General features: G+C 40.6%; 2 protein-coding genes across 2 annotated transcripts in view; both read left to right on the top strand.

The window, feature by feature from the left end:
* The first annotated feature begins 12239 nt into the window (after positions 1-12239).
* On the top strand, positions 12240-16313 carry RPS16 (ribosomal protein S16). The gene is made up of 6 exons (XM_054273066.1): positions 12240-12328; positions 12419-12474; positions 13182-13283; positions 13999-14095; positions 15663-15710; positions 15834-16313. The coding sequence occupies exons 2-6, from the start codon at positions 12427-12429 to the stop codon at positions 15977-15979; spliced, it is 441 nt and encodes a 146-aa protein (XP_054129041.1). The 5' UTR covers positions 12240-12328; positions 12419-12426; the 3' UTR covers positions 15980-16313.
* Positions 16314-21310: 4997 nt separating this feature from the next.
* Positions 21311-21530, top strand: part of OTOGL (otogelin like) — an 89714-nt gene continuing 89494 nt past the window's right edge. Inside the window, exon 1 of the mRNA XM_054279577.1 lies at positions 21311-21389. Coding sequence (XP_054135552.1) covers positions 21311-21389 — 79 coding nt within the window. The remainder of the gene's footprint in view (positions 21390-21530) is intronic.

Raw genomic sequence — 21530 nt, forward strand, 5'->3', positions numbered from 1 at the left:
AGGAAAATACATGGTCAGGTAACAAAACTTAACACCTGACAATAACATTTAGGCAAAACTTATGCAACAATTACAGCTGAAAAATTACTATACCACATAATTTTTAATTTGGCTGCCTCCATAGTAAGTTTTGCATACAGAATATCCCACTGCACTACCTCAAACCTGATACTTTCTAAGCATATCTACATGGATTATTTTCTGGCAGAGTAATGGCTGCCTTAAAACTATTGACTAAGCAAAGTAGGACTAGAAGAGAGCACATTATTTGACATAATCTATCCTGCTCTCAGGATATTTGGTTGGTTTTTTTTTCTCCCCTATTCCTTTGAGGCCACAACTTCCCACCGCTGCCGCAGCAACGGTTCATCTGCTCTTGCTTTCTGAGCAGGGCTGGTGGCAGGAAGCCACAATTGCTCCTTGTGTTTATCTCTCCCCATCTCGCAGCCCTGACAGAGTGAGTCTATTTGGATAGCAAGAAGCTGTGGTAACTAAGCAGCCACAAAATTTAAAAGGGACATTTCCAGCTACTTGCACTCCTAAGAGTAAGTGCAAAGCAAGTCTTTTATAATAGAATATTTTTTTAATGTGAATGGAATGAGAAAAACAAATAGCAGGTTTTGTGTGGGTGCTTTACTTACATAATCTTAAACTAAATCTTCCTGCTTAAGAATAAAAAGCTCTTCATCCTAGAGATGGCTTTTGCTGACAAACATTAGCAATAACGTCACATTCCAGTTACAATCTCTATGTATTTCATCTTCAGCCTTTCTGTGAGAAGTTCAGAGCCATGCACAGCCCATGCACAGTTCCTTCTTTCTCTAGAATGTAGCTCCCATTTCCTGAGGGAATCAAACAGCCAGACCCACTTAACTCCTTCCTGGAATATTTAACACCCTGTGTCTGGAAGAACTGTTTCAACCAAGCAGAGAATACATTTGAAGGGGTAGATCTAAAATGCAAGCTTCAAGCCCAGACCTCAGCTTTGCCAAAGAGGTAGTGCTCAGATCTAGGACTTTGGTTCAAGGTCAGCCAGTGAATCACGAGTAGACTCAGAGCACATACTGGGATCAGCAATACTCCTGGTCCTGCCTCCTGTGCCTGGACTACTCCTCTTGGTTTAGTATAGAAAATAACAACTGCAATGCTCTCCAAGAAAGACTAACAGAATGGTGATGAGACTGCTAGCAGTAGTTATTCTTCTAGATGGGTCACTAGAATTAAAGACAAAATTTTTTCATCAGTGGTGTTCCTGAAAAGTAAGATTTGATCCTATAAACATCACCACAGATTTCAGGTCTTCTGTATTCATGCACAAGGGTTTGATGAGATCAGGGTGCAATTTTTACATCTCAAGCACTATTATCTTTAGTGGACTTCTATTATAGACAAGGGAAAGCACATTTTAAAGAAGGGGCTATGCCTGCATTTTTGCAAAGGCGAACTCTGCCTAATCTCTGCACATGCCTGTCCTCTGGATACCCTGCTGCCAGTGCAGCCCTGCTGGACCTGAGGTGATGCTCAGTGCCTCTGCACGGGTTGAGGGCTCGTTTGAGGAGGTTTGTGCTTCCTTAGTTTTTCCAAAGGATGGGCAAGATTTCCCAGTGCACTCTGCCTGCCTTTTACTGCTTCAGGGATTCAGAGCAGTCATAAAGTTTAATTGCTCAATTAAGCAGGTTTTACAGTTGCTCTATGTTGCTGGAGTGCCACAAAGCAGATTGAGCAAACTAGTGAAGCTGGATCATAACTGTGTTAAAACCAAGACACACATATTTTTGTGTGTGTGTGTGTGTGTGTGTGTGTGTGTGTGTGTGTGAGAAAAACATTCCATATGTGGGCTAAAGAATCCTAAATACAGAAGTGGGTATAGATTATTCAGGAAGGCACATATTTCGGTGTTGTGGAGTGAGTTACAAGCAAGAACCCTAAATCCCCTATATCTCTTTGCAGGATGGCAGAGGGAGCCCCCAGTGTGCAAGTCAAGCTGGCACAGCCAGGGTTCTGTTTGGGCTGCAAGATGGAGGGGAAACACAACAGATGAGGCTTCCTTCCATTCTCCTGGGGCAGCAGAAATAACCTGTTGTGAACGAAGCACAGGAAAAGGAAAAAAAAACCTGTACACAAGCATCTATGACAATTTGCCAATGGAGGAATCTAAACTCTCATGGGGAGTGGAATTCAGTGAAGGTGGCTGTAGGTGAGGGCTCAGACCAGCTCTGCTTCTCATCATCTGCTTGACCTTTACCAGCTCCCTTTGGCAGCCCCACAGCCTCTGTCCCCACCCACCACTGGCGGGTTCCTGTTTCTTTTCAAGTCTCTTGGTTGTGGGTGACGCCGGATGCACGTGCCTGAGGAGAGCACAGCACACACTTCAGGGTGGTGGAGGCCTCTAGAGACAATTTCACTACAAATAAATTCTTTGGTTATCTTAATGCCAGCAGGCATTTCAGTAAAAGTGGTTTTGTGTTCAAGAAAGATGCCTGCTTACTTCCAGGTTAATAATTTTTCTTTTTTTTTATTAACAAAGCAGTTTGCTGACAAAATAAACTATTAGCTAGAGCAGTGCTGCTCAAACTGCCAGCTATGGCTACTGAAGGAGCCATGCAACAGTTCAAAGGGGCTGTAGCTCACAAAGAGTTAATCAAACCACAATACTTTTATTCTAAACTGTCAGCAGTTCAAGCCAGTAAGTATTTCTTTTGGTAAGTGGGTGTTGTGGAGGGCTTGCAGGATTTTCAGAAACAGACAAATCAAAAAGTAAGCCATGCTTGGAAAACCAAAATAATATAAGAGTGAAATGGACAATAACACTAACCCCCAGCTCAGACCCGATAGGATGGTGCCCATTTGGTGAGGCACTGCCTGTGTTGGGGTCATGCTCAGCTCCTGACTCTTCCCATCTCAAGGAGCTACTCCAGTCCTCCTGCTCCCTGACAAAGTCACATTGAAAACCATTGTTTTTGGGATCCACGTCAAAGCTGGTAGCAATATTTTTTCAAGCATTATTTTTGAGTCTGTGACAGTAGTACAATCAGCTGATTTCTAGTTGTTCTTTAGTACAGATAAGTAGTGACAGATTTGAATTAGTACAAACACACTTCACTGTAGCTTTTCCACTAGGTTTGAGGTTCAGGTCTTGCTTGGTGGTGATGCAAAAGCCACAGAACATTAGCATTCACCCCCATGGCAGCTGGCATTAGCGCCAACACAGTGTGCTCCCGCTCTCCATACCACAAGGACGGTCACAGCTACGTTGGGCTGCACACTAGCCAGCTTTGCCCTCCCCATCTCCTGCCACCCACACACGTTTACATCAGCACTGAGTCTGTTCCAGGCTGCTTGTCACAACCCTCTGACAAAGCAAAGAGAGGCAAAAGGATAAAGGGTTCAGAGAGAATTAGCAAGGAGGGAAGAGATAGAAGGAATACATATGTGGAGTGGAATATGCTTAAATAGATCATTGACTACAGTTTTCAGTTGTGTTCAGGAAGCCTTCAGTATCAAGAATTCTACAGGACTCCAAACAGATGACAGAAGTTGCAAAGGTCACTTTAAGTGAACTGATTTCAAATCTAGATCAGATTAGAACAACTGGAGATCTGATCACTAGATGGTTATGCATGAGTCACATGTGAAATCATCAATTGCTCCTTACAGTGTAGCTCAAATGAAACCCTCTGCCCAGCCTTTCCTCTGGAGAGTTAATGCAGGAATAGTGAAAGAAAATGCATTTTTTGATATTCATTTTTCATTCTCAGAACATCCCATAAAGTAGTTGTTTCTTTTCGACATTTGGGAAAGAACAACTGCATACATGTAGTGTTATGTTGTTTGGACCAGAGTTACCAATTGAACAGTTGTCACATCATAGCTCAGGGACACATGCCAACAAATTTGAAATCCAAACTTGCAGACATTAACAGGAACATGAAGAATTTAGATAAAATGTGCATTTCAACCTCTAAGCAGGCAAGCCTGCACTGACATTGCTCTATATAAAGCAAGATTTCTGTTGCTACGGTTTCCAAATGGCCTCATTGTGAGCAATCAATAAAGGCACCGAATGAAATTGTTAAATTAAAACTGCAGCTCCTGATGCTGAAGGCAAGGACTCTGTGCATGTTCAGTCACAACTATAGGTTAGTTTGTTTAAGTCTTTGTATTCAGAGGATTTGATCACTGCACAGAGCAAACTCATGCATGCACAGCCTGAGATCACACAGAGATGGTCGCTTTTTCTTTTTGCACAAATGATGGTTTGACTTTTGAGCTGTTGAAAGGCAAATATATGTCAAGGTCATGATATACAACTGCAGAGTATTTTGTTCAAAATTATAAATTGCTGTATCACATTTTTGTGTTTCTTTAAAGCACTATTAATATTATTTCTGTTACATATGAACTATATGAATAAAATTTCAAAAAATGATACAATACAGAAAATTTCAAGTTTTCTACAATTTTAGTGAAAAAGGTATAAACACTAAGTACAGTCAAATTGAACATCAACAAATCTGAAACTGAATGCTGTCTATGGATAAAAAAGTATTTCTATCAGCTCGATATGAAGAGGCAAAACCATATAGTTATCATTAAAGATCATTTGGGATGACAGAAAATTGTGAAAAATGATGGTTTTGGCTTACTTATCTAAAATGCTGCTGACCATGGAATGGAATTACATGGTAGAGATTATATGGGACCTTCTTTTCAAAATACTTTAACTCTTAAAATAATCAACTAGCAACTGAGTCCAGAATGCATAATAAACAAAATTGAAGAGCTTTTAACCCCAATCTTAAAAAAAAAAAAAAGGAAAAGTGCTTATTTAAGAACAACTAAGAATAACAGTTCAGAGCCTCTTTAAATCAAATGGAATAAATTTTTTAAACCTTTAATATCCTGATGTATTTGTCCCAAGCACAACCCTGGTGTGTCTGTGAGATACTTGACTTGTGTCCTTTCAAACCCCTCAAAATAATGGAATTGGCAAAACAGAAAGGTTTACTCCCCTTGATACAAGCAGCATGCTAGATGGAAAATAAATGTTCGAAAGATTTCCAATGATAATCAACAGAAGTCATAATTACAAAAGGTAGAGGTACTTTAAAAAGCTTAACTTTCAATTAGACATAAACGATGAATCTATGTCATTCTGCAAACAGAACTCTGGCTCCTAAGTTACCTAAAGGCAGAGGTTTTGTATTCCCTTGAGATTTAGGCATCTACATCTCATATATATTTTAAACATTTTTAAAATCTGGCATTCATTTCCAATCTAACCACTGATTTTTGTGTGGTATAAAATCACCAGAGTTTGTATTTCTATACTTACCTTACTCCAAACTCCTTCATTTGACAAGACTTTGCAAGCCAGCATCATCTGTGTCTTTCATGTGTAAAACTAGAGGCACCAACCATAAAATCACAGAATCATCTGTGTCAGAAAGGACTTTAAAGATCATCAAGTCCAACTATAAACCCAATACTGCCAAACCCAACACTAAAACATTTCTCAAGTACCACATCTACACCTCTTCTAAACACCTCCAGGGACAGCAACTCTGCCACTTCCCTGGGCAGCCTGTTCCAGTGTCCAACCACCCTCTGGGTGAAAAACCTTCTAATATCCAACCTGAACCTCCCCTGACACAACTTCAGGTCATTCCTTCAGGTACTGAAAGAACAATGGACTACTGGATGAGACTTTATTTGTATGAATGTTCCAGTCAATCGTCATAGGACACAGATATAATTATTTTACTTTGTGTGTGAAACCTTCTGTAGAAGAACAAAGTACCTTACAACATGTGAACTTTGTCTTCATAAATAAAAGCATCTGGTTTGCTGTCTAACCATCTGGCTTGTCTAAAATTTATAGTCTCCTGAGTGTTATTCACAGGCCCACATATGAGCAAGCCTCCACAGACATTTTTATTCAGTAAAAGCTTTCCCAAGCCCCTCATTTTTTCTATCTGTTTTTGATCTTGTAAAAAAAGTCACTTTAATACATGTGTTGTAATACTGCATGTGTTTGTGTTTCTGTGAACTGTGCAGATCTCCTAGTGTGTAGATATTATGGGCTAGATTCTCTTGGGAACAGCGGAGGAATGAACTACAGAAGAATCATTTGGAGATATCAGACTCTACGACTTCTCTGTGGTCTCTGAACAAAGGCTAGGTGAGGATGGATAGATTACTTTAAAACGTATCAACTATTAACATGCAACCAGGCATTGAGAATTGTTTCAGTTCAAGAGCTACAGCTGCTAATTGGTAACAACCACTTTGTCAATCCTACACCAGACAGGTATTCTGCTGTGTTTGACAATGCCATGATTCCTGACAGCACGCAGCATCCAGATAAGCTAGCTGTGTTCGTTTCTGTGTGAATAAAATGTGTTATTATTTTCCCTTAATTCTACAAGCTGAACAGTCACTATGTTTCTGCCTGCTCTCTCTGTTTCATAAACACAAGATTTTCCATCCAGAGCCCTTAGAGAGCCTTGCCAAAAGGGTTCATTCTCCTTTAGAGTTCAACTGCTCCAGTTTCTGAAGAAAATGTCTCAGTTCTCTGGTAGGCCAGTAAGTACACAACAGTTCACGAGCTCTGATACTTCTGCCTAATCTGCTCTCTTACCACAGGCAATGGAAAATGTTTCACTTGAAACAACAAACATTCAAAATCAGAAATAGAAATTACCTCAGTAGATATTAATATAACTTCACAGAAGCCTATCTCCTTCTGCTCTAAACTATGACTGATGTTTCAGCAAAGTAAATGTGTGCATATTTAAGGCTTTTTCTGTAGTCAATAACAATGATTGCACCTCTTTATCTATTAGAAGTCAGCAACTTTCTGCATATATTATGTCAAATGTGTGATTTAAAGAGAAGTACAGACCTATGGATGATGGAGTGCAGTACTGTATTTGCAATCTGAATATAATCAAGCCAACTGGAGCAAAAATCTTGTATTTTAAGTGTGAAATAGGTATCTATTTCTACAGTCACTCTTCCTCATATTTCTTTAATATAAGAAAGTAGAAAGGATCCAAATACCCTGCAGAAGTTAAGACCCAGGACTTCTCTTTCTGCAGAGGAGTTGAGAGAGGGCAGCTGGATCCCACTGGACCCTGCTGTGCTTAGTTTCTAAAAATGGGAACTAAACTGAGAAGCAGCCTCCAGGGGCAGCAAAATACAGCAGGAAGCTTGGAGATGCCTGTTCTGTTCTAAAAAAATAAATTGTTTCATGTACGTGATTCTATTTACTTCTTTGCTTGTTAGTGTAGCTTGGGGGTACTGGGCTGTTGCCAGGGCAGCTTCTTGCAGCTTCGATTCCTGTTGACATCCAAAAGTGTGAGTGTGTGAGCTCACGCACACATACTGAAAAGCAGCTTCTGTGAGTGCAGAGGAGAAGAGTTTTAATTCTAATTTGCTGTCATAGATTTCACTGAAGCCTTGTATGCTGCAAGAGAGATCCACCGTATATTCCAAGTCTAAATCCTAGATCATTCAATTTTAGTCTCTATCATATAGACAGATTCTAAAATGAGCCATAACTTTCCATCTGGAAAGTTAGTGTGTTAACTGATTATACAAACTTCCAGCCACTGTAAATAGGATTCTGTTGCAAATTTAAGTCACAACTTTTTTCAGATTTCAGCAACCACTCAGGTAACAGAACTAAAACAATGAGCCTTAATCTTTGTATGTTCAGATACAAGATGGGCTTTGTACTTCTATTGTTTATTGTACTGAAAGACCTAGCCTATTCACTCAAAATGAAAGTCAAGACAATCATGAATTGTGATTTTTCCCAAGCAGCAATGCTAAGCCTGGTCCTAAGTAAACTATTGTATAGCTAATTATTTACATACATTGAATTTCAGTGTGAATGAGCCTATCACCGTGTCAATTTCTACATTACAAATCATCTCATGTTCTCAATCTCAATGCAACATTAACATTTTTAACCTGCAAATGGGAGACAATATTCACACCAATCAGGATAACTCACATCCTTATGTTCCAGAGCTTATGCTACAGAGCTTCATTTGAGGAGGATAATTAAACCAAATTTTTTGCTTTAGATTTTAAATATATTTTTAAGAAAAAAATATTTATTGCTATGAAAAATCTTGTGTGATCTATATCTGTTTTCAGAACATATTTCCAAGAGCTGGGAAGATTTGTTTTCTGGCATGCATCAAACATTTTTCCATTGGCCACAGCATTCTTGCACTAATTGAGTTTAGAAAACTCTTCAGCTGCTGCCTGGATGAATACAATCCGTGAAAAGCAAGCCTCAGAAATAATGGGATCCATTAGCTAATTACACTTTATCATCAAACATGCATCAGTTGCAAACTGTAATATGAGAACTATATTCGGCTATCCCAGACCTTTCAGATTATAAAATCTGCCATCAAAAAGGGATGCCAGTATCTCCTTTCCTGAAATACTTCATACTTCATAGTGAAGGAATCCACTAATTCTCAAAAGATACAAAGCTGTACAAGACCAACACTGCCTTCTGAAGAGATGATTTTGCTGTCTGAAGTAAAAACTTCAGAGAATTTGCTTTGTTTATCATGCATGAAATCCAAACAAATCTGTTCCCTAGTTAAAATTATCCACTCTGCTAAAAAGCCACACAAAATCCTACAAAGTACAATCAATTGCAAATTGGGACATTTTGGTAGAAGGCGTGGATATTTTGAAATGTGATTATGGACTATGTAGAAGAGTGTTTCTTTGTATTTCCCCCAAATGTTTTTTTACTTTCACGATAATTTTATATCCTATGACAATATATATAGAAGTAACTGATTGTATTTTGCCATAGCTCTTACCTTTCTATTAATGTTTTACATAATACATGAGGAAGATAATCTCACTATTTCTCCCATTATTTTTCCACTGAGAGCATTTTCTCTCCTTTTTAAAGAGGAGGAAATTTAGAGGCACATTACAGCTGGCCTTGTTAACATATTGACCTTGACTCTTTGTTGCCTTGCACTCTTGGCAGCTACATAATTCCGTGCTAAGCGGAAGCTAAAATGCCGTCCTGTGAATGCTTACCTTCTGAACTTACATGTGAATTTCATTTCAAACAGCTCAATATCTGAGCAGAGAACCAACATCACGATTTCACATGGAAGTCCAGTCACTTGCTGTTTTAAATTCCAAACTACATAAAATCCCAGAAAAAACAAACCCCACGCAAGCACGTAAGTCACAAAAATCTTCAATATATTTGACTCCTGTGTTGCCAAATAAAGTGTGTGCATTCAAGTAACAAATGTGTTCAAATTTAAAATTCATGGGTTGCACTGCATCAGCCTGACAGTGTTGGTGGGCAGTGGACTGACACAGGTTTTGGACTGCAGTGTGGTACTATGCTCCACGCTGGCAAATTTCCAAAGAAAGATTCATTGCTGCTCTTCTCAGCCCACCTGAGAAGGCTCTGCTGGCTGAGAAGAGCAGCAATGAATCTTTCTTTGGAAATTTGAACTGGCTCTGCTCAGCTCACCTCTGTCCACCTCCTGCCATTCCCTTCCAGCCCTCCTCCCTGTGGAGCCATGTTATATACACAAGGTTTGTGCTCCTGTCACAAAGTGAATAAACAAGCGGAGATGCTGTCAGGGACATTCCTTACAGTGCTACATCCTGCTGCCATACCCTCACTGCTCCCAGAAAACTGAGAGAGAGCATTACTGCATGTGGCTGGTCTGTGGGAGATGGGCAGGCCACAGCATAGCCTGCAATGAGGTCAAAGCAGCCCCAGGAGGAGGTCAGCTTGTGAGACTCTCAATCCCTTAAAGCCTCACTAAATGCCCACATAAAATATTTAGCAGTTGTAAGAATCTTGTTGCTACAAAGATACACAACACATCATCTGTGTATAATTAGTAGAATGACTGTGAAATAAAGTACTTAGATGTCTGTAAAATCCAAATAGTTTTCCTTCTATTAGGAAACAACAAAATGCCCTATATATAGATGAGTACAACCCTGCCAGCTTTCTCTGAGATACTCTTTCTGCTAAGAGCGGTTTACCAGCAAATATGCCTTAATTTCTCTGGGTCAGATTATTCCCTATAGGAGTCCTCACACTGGTGCAAAATCAGGTTAACAAAAGAAAAAAAAAAAAAAAAGGCCACCAAACAAATGCCTTACATTCCACAGGTGAAATTATTTCACAAATAAAAAGGAAGTGAACACAACATTTTGTAGGTGATGCTTGCAGATTCTTACCATGTATTCCTTTTAAAATCTGAGACACTTTAACATTTTAAAGTACTCTGCTCTCAGTAAAACTAAACAGGGATATTGTTGGTGCTGGGACATTTTGTAGAAATATAGTGTCTTACCTGAGGGGTTTATTTTCCATTCTGGTGTCTTTTTTTTCCCCCTTGTTTTGTGCTATTCATGTTCCAGTTAACTCTTACAATGTTACACAGCCTACAACTTAGCTCTTATTCCTTTTTTATGCTAGAAAGCAAAGGGAGCAAGCAGCACAAAGCCTTTAACCTTATTTTCCAGGCCAACTTATCACTATATGTTGGTTACTGTCTTGTTTTGCCAATAGAAGGCAGAAAGATAAATGTATGTAGGCATATCCCCGGCTTTCACACAGGCTCCTCTAGGATGATTGTTTTCAGTTCCAGGAAGAGCATGCAGCAGATGAACATTCAAATGAGGATGAATTTTAAAGGACCTAAGAAAGCATGCTCCCAAAATGTAAGTTTTATGCATGTTAAAATTACCTATTTAATGGTATACTTCATATTAAATCACAGGCTTTCAGTAGCAGACCTTAGATAATGCCCACACAGGAAATAGATTTAGAGTTGCTTTCTTTTTCTTTAGAAGTACCCTGGACACCCAGCAAAACTGAATTACTAATGGCTCACCTTTGTGTTGATCATAAGTATTAGCTGAACCCTTTGGTCTAACTGGGTTAATTAGGTATTATGTTTTCTCTTTTTCACCTAAATAAGGGTTTTATAATGTCTTAATATTCCAGCTCCTGCAGCTGCTTTCATTGCGCAAGTTAAAGATCTCTCTGGTGCCCAGCCACCTGTTTTCAGCAAACATGTAAAACCTGTCTTGGCTCTGAAATGTCCATTTATCCTCAAGAACTAACTGAAACTGGCCATTCCCCTTCCTCCCATGATAGGAAAAGGCTGGATGATAGACACGTGTGACTGCATAAACACTGTTCCTTAGGAAACAGTCTTGAAGAAATAAATCACTGTTTGGATCACATGTTAAAGCTTTGTACAATTGAGGGTTTGAGATGTGCTAAATCTTAGACGTTCTGCACAACTCTATTCACTTGAACAGAACTAATCACTCCAATTGCATAAAGCTAAGTGCTTGTTTAAATCCTCACATGACTGATGACTAATGTTCAGTATTTAAAATCCTGTCCAAAGACAAAAGAACGGATTGTTTTATTTGAGCAGTCAACTTTCTAATCATCATAGTAATTTAAATCTCTATCATTTAAAATGTCTAAGAAGCATGACCTCGCTTCATCAACAGATTCTCCTTTCGTCCTTCTAGACAATTTTGCATACCATATACTACTGCATTAGAAGTAAAATATTTTCAGTTTGAAAGTGACTTAAACTCCATGCTTTATGACAGATATTAAAAAGAAATAGATGGAGACAGAAGATAAATTTGATGGGGTTCCCTGAGTGCACTAAATCTGAAGAAAACTCTGAGCCGATTTTAAATTTAAGTGGGCATGAGGCAGTTTCCGAATATGTGTCAGTGTGCAGTGCTCGACACGAATACAGGGCTTACTGCTTCATCCTCTCCAGCTTACCAGAGTTCAAAATGATAAAGGCCGTGGAGTTTGTATTGTTGCATCTCTAGGAGGTTTAAAGAGCGAATGTGAGCCTTTCGGGCACGGCAGCATTTTGCTTTCCTTACATTAGAAGCCCACCTGGGTTCTGCTTTGTGACCGGGGCCCAGCACAGTGCCCCGCGGTGTCAGCAGCGGAGCGGGCCCCTGGCGGCTGCCCGGGCTCTCCGTGCCAGGCTTTCTGTACCCGGGCTCTCTATCTGTGCCTGGCTCTCCGTGCCCGGGCTCCCTCTCCGTGCCCGGTTCCCGCCGCGCCGCCCGCGGCCGTGCCGAGCTCGGGCGGGGCCTGCCCGCCGCGGGGCCGCAAAGCGCGCCAGCCGGGGCGGAGCCGCCCGCGCTCTCTGTCGCGCTGCCGGAAGCGATGGCGTTGCGCTTTACGGCACGGCGCCCCTGAAGCGAGGCCCGGAAGCCCCGTGCGGCCTTTCCGCGGAGCCGCCGCCGAGGACGGGTGAGTGCCGGGGCGCTCCGGCCGCGCCCGCCCGCGCCCCCGCCCGCGCCCCCGCCCGCCCGCGCTCACGCCGCTCCCTCTCTCTTGCAGGAACAGCCATGCCGGCCAAGGGTCCCCTGCAGAGCGTCCAGGTCTTCGGACGAAAGGTGACGCGCGGGGCGGCGGCCTGCACCATCTGCTCCTCGCTGCCGGGCTGGCCCGCGCCTTTGGGCCGTTCGCGCTCGGGGGTCGGGGCCGCAGCTCCTCGCCGGGGCCGTGCGGCGGGGCTCGGCCGCGGGAGGGCCGGCGGGCGGGGGGTGGGATCCCGCCGCGCAGCCCACGTGTCCGGCTCCGGGGCCGCCGCAGCGCGCCGTGTCCCTGTGGGGAGCGCTTTGCTCACCTCGCGGGTGCGGCTGGGCGGCTTCTCCCCGGAGTGTCACGGGGTGGCCGCCCCTGTCGCCCCGATCCACAGCGGCCTGGCTCACCATTGCCGGTATCCGAGGGACACGTTGTGACGGGGTGGCGGGAAGGTAAAGTTCGCCCTGTTGGATGGAATGCAGCGTCTCGAATAATTCACGGTACCAATCTCTTGAGAGAACACGAGCCACAAAACTACGGTGTTGTCGAACGGAAGGGTCTTACCATCGTGTACAACTGCGTCTTGTAACTATAGATCAAACACTGAAACTTTTTTTAAGATTCTGTTTTAACACTGATAATACCTGGAGGTGTAGGGAAAGATACTGTTTAGTTTAGTGCATAATGTTAGTCTGGGGCATAAGACTAGAACTGCTCAATTGTTAAAATGAAATTGAAATTCCTGCTGCTTGTGCAGAAGTAAAACGCTGTGCTAATACACCTTTGGTTTTTTTAGAAAACTGCAACGGCTGTTGCCCACTGCAAGAGAGGGAATGGCCTCATTAAAGTTAATGGAAGACCTCTGGAAATGATCGAGCCCAGAACTCTGCAGTATAAAGTAAGCATCCACCCAGCCTCTGCTCTGCATCCCTTTTTATACATGTAGTTGCTTCACACTGGAGACAAGTGCCTTGTCCTACTGAAAGTACCAAAATTTTTGGTTGCTTACTGAAAATGCAAATGCTGTTAGGAAAATTCAGTAAAGTGCACTTCTGTGATTGGGGGGGGGGGGGGGGTTTGCTTAACAGGTTTCACTTAATGTGAAGCATTTTTTGCACTTCCTGTCTACTTTCTGAAATAAAATGGGTGACTTAAAGCCCTCATTTTAAAAAGGTTATTTAGAACTTTATACAGTAGCTGCTGAACAATGCTAACAGAATCTGAAACTGTCTAGATAACTGTAAAGTATAATAAATTGTGAAGAAAACTACCTGCAGACCACTTCAGGTCTTCAGTTTTAATGAACTTGACTTACTTTTTGTATGTAGTTACAGCATTTTAGCTAGACTGTTCTCTTGTTCTTAATTCTCATGTACATGTGCTTTGCTGCTAAGATATTTGAAACTTTAATAAACCAAAGACTTCAGTAAATATGTCTTATGACAGCACTAGTAGATGTCAGAGAACTCTGCAGGAGGTGTACCTGACCTGGGTGTGTGCTTTTAAAATCAAGGCTTCGTTTTTCAGAAGACTCAATGACATCACATTTGGTAAAGCTACTACAAGCTCTGATCCTCGTTACAAGTGAATTTTCTTTGTGCTCTGTTTCCCAGCTGCTGGAACCTGTCCTCCTCCTGGGGAAGGAACGGTTTGCTGGTGTTGACATCAGAGTCCGTGTGAAGGGTGGTGGCCACGTAGCACAGATCTACGGTAAGGTTTTGGGTGGGATTGCTGGGATGGGCTGGAGTGGGTAAAGCCACTGTGGTGAGTTGACACTGGCTGGATGCCTGGTGCCCACCAAGCTGCTCTATCACTCCTCTCCTTATCTTGATGAGGAGGGGGGAGAAAATAAGATTGAAAAACTTTGAATGCAGATTAATAAAGTAAAAGTAAAGGCTGTGCACTGAAGCAAGGAAAACGAAAGGCTTCCATCAGCAGGCAATGTTCAGCCACTTCCCGGGAAGTGGGGCCTCAATACCTGTAGCAGTTGCTCTTCCTTTGGTTTTACTGCTGAGCAGAGATCCTCTGGTATGGAATATCCCTTCTGGTCAGTTTAGGTGTCAGCTGTCCTGGCTATGTTACCTCAAGATCTTGCCCACTCCTAGCCCAGTGGTGATGGGCATATCTTGTAGGCACAGCCTTGATGCTGTGCAAGCACTGCTTTGCTGTAGCCAGAACACAAACCAGATTAGAGCTGTCACAGGAAAATCATCTCAGCCAGACCCAATGCGGCCATGTATTTAAGAAGAGGCTTAAATTTGCAACAGTGACTTGCCAAACTGTTCTTTCTCCACTGTGCAAATGTAGTTGTTTATATTTTTATGTGCAAAGCTGCAACAGAATAAGCTGAGTGAAGCAAAATGAAGTTTTGATGAAATACATGGGAGCTACCTTTACATTGTGACAGGCTAATTTAAAGGCAGCTGAGCACAAGGATTTTAGGAGGGGTTTAGCATTAGAAATTATATTCTTAGTTGTATATTTCCATGTTGCTCAGAAGCATCTTTCCAGTATGAGCAAAGCTAGGCAGTTTTCTCCTTGCAGGGAAGGCTGGGAATATATTAACATTAGCTGTTCTTAAGAGTTCATCTTTACAAAAGATAGATTTGTTCTGCTCTTAATTTGAATGTAGTTATTGAAGTGGAGCTGAGGCTGCGTAAAAAACAGGTGAATTTCAGGCCTAAACTTGATACCATGTGTTTTTCAGAATATTCATGTTTTCATCAAAATCCTGGGGTTAATATTTTCACAGATAAGTGTAACGACATCCTGACAGTTTCTCCCATTCTCCTGGTTTGAGTTCTGATTGCTGTTACTGAGCTAGTTTGTTTGTATTGCCATGTTCTAGCACTCAAGACCATCCTCTTGTCCCTTTTGCGTCCTTAGTCATCCAACACACACTCAATTTTGTCTTTGTTGAAAAATATAGACATGTCAGAGAACTGTATTTCTAAGATTTTGAAAGTTGACTGCTTGTAGATAGAAGATGAACCTACATTAGTACTCAGGAGAGAAGGTGATCTGACAGCCCTTGTGCAATATCTTGGCTAGCTGGCAGCTGTCAAATCGACAAATGAACTGTGGGTGGCCTCCTGGCACAGATTTCTTAAGATTTGCCAAAGTAAGGGTCACGTGGACTATGTGGGACGGGATATTAAGGAGAGAAAAGACAATTTGGCAGTGAACAAAATAGCACATTTCTCAGATAACTGGCACTTTGTGTTTGGATTTTAAATAGATTTGCAATTGTTACTGATCTTTTGTTTTTGTTTAACAGCTATCCGTCAAGCTATTTCCAAAGCTTTGGTGGCTTACTATCAAAAATGTAAGTAACTTTGTTTTATTAGCTTTAAGTGGAAGTGTATGGCTTTTGGTGGTTTTATTGCAAAAACAATTGGTTCCATGTGAAACTGCTTAAACTAAAGATTTATTTTTCTCTTTTGAACAGATGTTGATGAAGCTTCCAAGAAAGAGATCAAGGATATTCTAATCCAGTATGATAGGACTCTGCTTGTTGCAGATCCTCGCCGTTGTGAATCCAAGAAATTTGGAGGACCTGGTGCTCGTGCACGTTACCAGAAGTCTTACCGTTAAAATTGGTCTCTAGTCATATGGCAATCAATAAACAGAATTTGATAATTTTCATGTTTCTAAATTGCCTTTTCTTGGGTGGGTAAATAGATTTTTTCATTGTGTGTTAAGATTGATACAAAAATGGATTTGTGTTACAGTAGTATCAGAGGGTCGATGGCAGTTCTTTTTTTATCCTTTCATAGTAATTCTGATAGGTAGGGTTTTAGGAGTAAAGAAAATCTTTCTTCTGTTGATGAATGTGTGGTTATTCAAACATAAAAAAGGCTCACATCCTAGATTCTGCAGGCACATGGAACAACACAGTGGTTTATGGACCATTTCAGTCTTTACCCTTCTGGTAGTTAACATTGTCGAAACCAAAATAATTATGGGGGCAGGGGAGGGGCAGTGTGTTGAGCTCTTGCATTACCAGATAATGCAGAGATTGAGTAGTTCTGGACTAGTACATCTAAATGTAGGAAACTTAAAATACTTAGTGTTTTGTAAATACAGATCAAGGAATTGGTGTTTTAAGATTAGGTCTGAGTGATTAGTCCTTCAACCATATGTTCACACAGTACAAGCCGAGAGGAGTAACTCCTAGTATTATGAGCTAGGTGAGGCAGTTTGAAAGCCTTGGAGGAAGAGAGGGTGAAAAAAGTGAGTTGGAAAGTAATTTTAAAATTGGCTGCAGGATGTGCATATCAAGTGCAGAAGTTTCAGATCCTGTCCTTTTACCCAAGGACAAAAAATAAATTCTGAGTAAATGTGGGATGGGCCAACAGGAGTCTTTGTAAGACTCATTCTGTCCTTTGGAAGAGATGCAAGTAATGGAATGAGGCTGTGGGTACAAACTGATCCAACCAGTGTGAGTACAGCCCTGAGCTGTTGTTTCATGTGTTTGTAAACCAGTTTGGAGTGGAGCTGGAAGAAATACTGGGGATTAAGACACTTTTGAGAGCCCAGCTACTGCTGTATTGCTTTCCAAGCCTGGTATTTTAATGTCTGTGTATGCTTGTGTGGCATTACTGGAATTGTCATAGGAGTACCTTGGCTTGAGATTTTTAAATGTTGGGCTTTTCTCTTAGCATGTTATTCTAATTTGCTTAATGGGAAATGTTTTTCAGTGTACTCTGTCAACATAAACCAGCTTCCCTGTGTGTTGTGGAATTGAAATGAATAGTAAAATGCACCTTTTTCTTCTAGTTTAATATAAACAGATGGGTTCAGCTTTTTATTAATGTTAAGCATTTGTCATGAGCTCTCTGCTTTTTCAGTAGAAGAGTATTAAAGGTATCCTCACAGTTACTGAAGAGTTAAATGTGTAGCAAAAAAAATTCCTTCTAAAAAAGAAATTCTGCATCCATCTCCCCATTTTAGCTGTCAGTTTCTGCCACAAAGTAACTGCATTCCATGACAGAAAGAGAAATGCAATGCTTGTATTCAAACCTGTCATGCTCCTGTTGATGCGGAGGAGACTGTTGTATGTTCTATCACCAATTTACATACCAGGACTATTTGGTTTTACACAAAGAAAATGGGACACTCCATCCCAGACTCCTGTCTGGCAAGATGCATGGTCTGCTTTCCTCAGGCTCCCTTTCCTGCACTCTAAGCTCTTGGGCTGCTGAAAACTGCCCTGTTCAGCCTCCTGGCTCGGTTTTTTCCAAAGAAAAGATGATGTGCAGAGCGAACTTTGAGTTTGATATCTTGAATTCCTATGAGTTTTGTGAAAACTTGTGTCTTCACATTAATTGGCTTCAGCTGAGGGAAAATAAAGGCTCTAATTGTTTGGATGTGTGACTGAAAAGCAATGGCTTACTCATTGCTTAGGAGATGCTTCCTGGCCTCCCAGTTGGCACATACATACCCTATGCTGTGGCTTGTCCAAAACTGATTCTTGTCTGGCTGTTAGATCTGTGGGATGGAGGGGAAAAGAGATGAAGCAAAGTTGTGGTGGTGTGAAACCTAAAGAGGCAGGGGGAGATGGAATACCTGAATGACAGTAACTTTAGGGGTGGATTTCACAGTTATTAGGAAGCCTGATGAACATTTTTCTGCTCACAGAACAGCTTGTAACAATTAGGGATTATTGTTTTGCTGGTCTTTTGTAGAAAGGCTGAAAATAAAACTTGCATTCCTACTAATATATTCAGAGATGATATCTGCATGTCGTTTCTTCAACCAGAAGACTCTTAACATAAGAAAAATGCTTTCTGAATGGAGCTCTGATCCTATAAAAATTCCCCATTAATCCTGCAGAGTGATGTCATTCCCACACGCTTTCTAAATGAGAAATGTTTGTAGAGTTGGACAGTCTGTCTGGACGGCTGAAGATTTTTATTCTGAGAGGTTGCTTGCTGACCACCCACTAGAGGGCTTAACTTCCTTGGGAAACTGTAACCACTGTTAAGTTTGAAGGTGTTTGTAAAAATGTCTCCTTTCCTCCTGTCCTGATTCCTCAGGGATGGTAATCAGGCACTTGTCATTGAGCATCCACTCTGGCCAGAGAAACACATCCCCGGAGAAATTGTAAGTGTTTGATCTTCAAACCATTAGGAAGGTTCTTGAGCAGCTGGGGAGGTGGTTCTCAGAAAAGAGGAAACGCCCCTCACCTCCTATCATCTGGCTTTTTCATTAGTTTCACCAATGCTAATCCTTAGGAAGATCATCTGTGCACAACAAAATTGAATTAACAACAAAATTGAATTCTTCATTGCAAATACCATATTTTGTTAACAATGACAGTGGACCTCCTTTCAAACCAGGGTAAGCTTGCCAGCCCATGGCACAGAAGGCAGTTATTTCCTTATCCATTGTTTATAATCCTGATGAACCTTGTGATCTGTATATAAATTTAAGCCCTCTGAAACATTATGTTGGAAAATGTGGAGCAAATTTATTTTGACTTCAATGTACAAATATATTACCGCTTAAATGTTTAAATTTTATTTTTGAAGAAAAAATCTGTAATTTAAAAATTTAACACTGGCATTTTTAAAGTGGGACAAGTGTGTTCTGTATTGTGCTTTTTTTCTTACAAAAGCAATTATTTTCTAGTGCATTTTTTTCAAGTTTTTCAGAAGTGCCAGTCAGTTAGTATTCTAATATTTGTGTAGTTATTAAGTGTTGTTGACTTGAAATAATTTGGTTTGATTTTTTTAATCTCTTTCTTAATATAGTCCTCTGAGTTACAGTTCAGAGTACTTGGTTGAATAATTCTTTTTCCTTAGCTGACATCCTTAATGTGCTTGGGACTTTGCTGTTTCCTACCTTGCCTTGGGCTGAGATGTCTAAACTTTATGAAGCCTATTGCTTTAACTCTTACAAAGTTCCTTTGCAGATAATAAGGCTTGGCCTATCTTTAAATATTAAAAAAAGTTAAACAACTGTGAAATACTACATATACCAACTTTGCTATAGAAAAATCGTTAAAAGAAATCCCAAAACCAAACAAAACTCACATAAATGCTATTTTGGATAGCTTTTTTCCCTGTTAACCCAAAAGAGTTAATTTCTATTAATATTACAATGATTTAGTTGTGAAACTGCATATGAAGCACAGTGAGAAATGCACTCTTGAGAAAGTGAGGAATCCCAGATGAGATTTCTCAAAGGAGCTTGAGTTTCCAAGAGTTTCTAAACCAGACTTAGCCTGACAGTAAGATAACTGTCAGTAAGAGAGACTGGTAATGGAATTTGGAAGATGCAATGCTTGGTTTCATGTCATCTTGACAGCAGTCTTGTGAATAGATTTATGAGATGGTGAAAGTCTATTTCCTATAAGTTCTCACATAAGAGTGAAAAGTCTGTGAGTGACTATATCAATGTTTCCATATGGCCTAGGAATTTACTTTTTTTGCTTCTGTTTGTGGTGTGGAGTGGTTTTGGATCACCATACTGCAGGTGCAACTGAGCTGAGAGATGCAGTCCAGCTGCAGACAAACAGCCAATCCACGGGAACAGACCATAGCTACTCCCATAGAGGTAAAAACAAAGCAAAAACTCTCTTGAAATGCAACTATGGGAATGTCAGCTTCTCAAATCCAACAGTTCTTAAAAACAAAATAGTTCTTAAATACTCCAGACAGGGCAAAGTGTTATGCATCAGTTTCCAATAAGTACCCTTGTGCCATCAGTGATCGCAAACCTTCACCAGTGCTGTTGGCTGCTGTGTGGACCCAGGGTTTTGGTTTTGTCCATGCTTGGAGAGGCTGAGTTTTCATTTGCTTTCATTTGCGTGTCCATCTGGGGAGCAGGAAAGAGAAAGGGCTAGAAGGAAGGATGGGAGAACTTTTTACTCCAAAGAAGTCATCAGCTTCTAAAATTCTTTTGGGTCTAACCACCCCTTCTGTAGCATGCTCAGGAGGTCTCATAAAGCACCTCCTAGGAAAAATGGAGGGTAGGCAAAAGATAGGCTTTGTAAAATAAAAGTATCAGCAACAATTTCGAATAGCATTGTAAGTGTCTTTAAAGCTGTGCTTTCTGATGATTCTGTTTACATTATGGTAAAGCAGGTAAGATACTTTTATTTTAAAACATGGAACCTTTTAATTTTGGTAAAATTATGATTTTATTTTTAATGAAAATTAGAAATTAAACCCTTTGGCCCTGTTGACTTCTTTCTCCTTTTTCCTAATGTGAAGTGTTCATAACATGATTTATTAAGACCAAAATATAATTATCCTCTGAGAAGCCTTCTTTTGTGCTATAAGCAAACTATACCCAGAAAGGCATCCAGAATATTCTTAAAAAGCTGGATGTATTATTTAATAGAAGTTCATCTCTCTCCTTTCAGGACAGAGAAAAAACATTACTATGTTAATATGTAAAACCATGTAGTTATAATTATACAGTGGTATTATTTCAGGGTCTTGCAAAAAAATGTTGCTGTACTGAGAAGTAGAGAATAGCCCTCAGCTCAAGCCTCAATGCACACAAAGGTGTGTGACGACAGAAGGATCTCTCAAACCACCATGACATGGCAACGTTTCTGTCATTGTCTGCTGTGTTATAAAGGGCCAATTCAACTCAACAGGGGAGTAATACTCGCAGGTCTGGTGGAAGTGTAACTAATACAGACTGCGCTGAGGAGCTACCATGCATTGCTAATGAGAGACATGCAGCCAGGAAGTTGTACGCAACACTCGCAGGGCTCCTGAAGCTGTATGTAGCTACCAAGCTTGATGTCTCCTGCTCTTTTCCTATTTTACATTGCATTATTTTAAGTAATGAGTCCAATTATCTAACCTCTAAAGGATTTAAATACACTGTAGAAATATACAGTTGTAAGATGCCCTGTAATCAAAGCCATTAATTTGGATAAATTCCCCTTTTCCAACTTATACTGAAATGAACATTGTAGGAAAGCTCAGTTTAATGATACCGTGGAGTGTATTCTTGCTTCATTCACTGCTGTCCACTTTGCAAGGTAAGAATTTTATTCTATTCTTTTGTGGTAATCCTAATTTTTACAAATATTTTTCTAAATATTTTAATATTACTGGTTATTTTTTCTATCTTCTTTTTTTGACCTTGTTGGAATTTGTAAATGCAATTTAAACAAGTATAT

This window comes from Melozone crissalis, unplaced genomic scaffold (genome assembly GCF_028551555.1).
Source record: "Melozone crissalis strain CALT ecotype California unplaced genomic scaffold, PUWL_Pcris_2 ptg000004l_1, whole genome shotgun sequence".
In the NCBI taxonomy this organism is placed as follows: domain Eukaryota; kingdom Metazoa; phylum Chordata; class Aves; order Passeriformes; family Passerellidae; genus Melozone; species Melozone crissalis.

Bases quoted from the DNA above. Each gene is read 5' to 3' on its own strand.
- RPS16 (XM_054273066.1), top strand. From the start codon at position 12,427: ATGCCGGCCAAGGGTCCCCTGCAGAGCGTCCAGGTCTTCGGACGAAAG. The intron at 14,096-15,662 runs GTAAGGTTTTGG...TTTGTTTAACAG, and splicing joins CCACGTAGCACAGATCTACG to CTATCCGTCAAGCTATTTCC. The intron at 15,711-15,833 runs GTAAGTAACTTT...TCTTTTGAACAG, and splicing joins GGTGGCTTACTATCAAAAAT to ATGTTGATGAAGCTTCCAAG.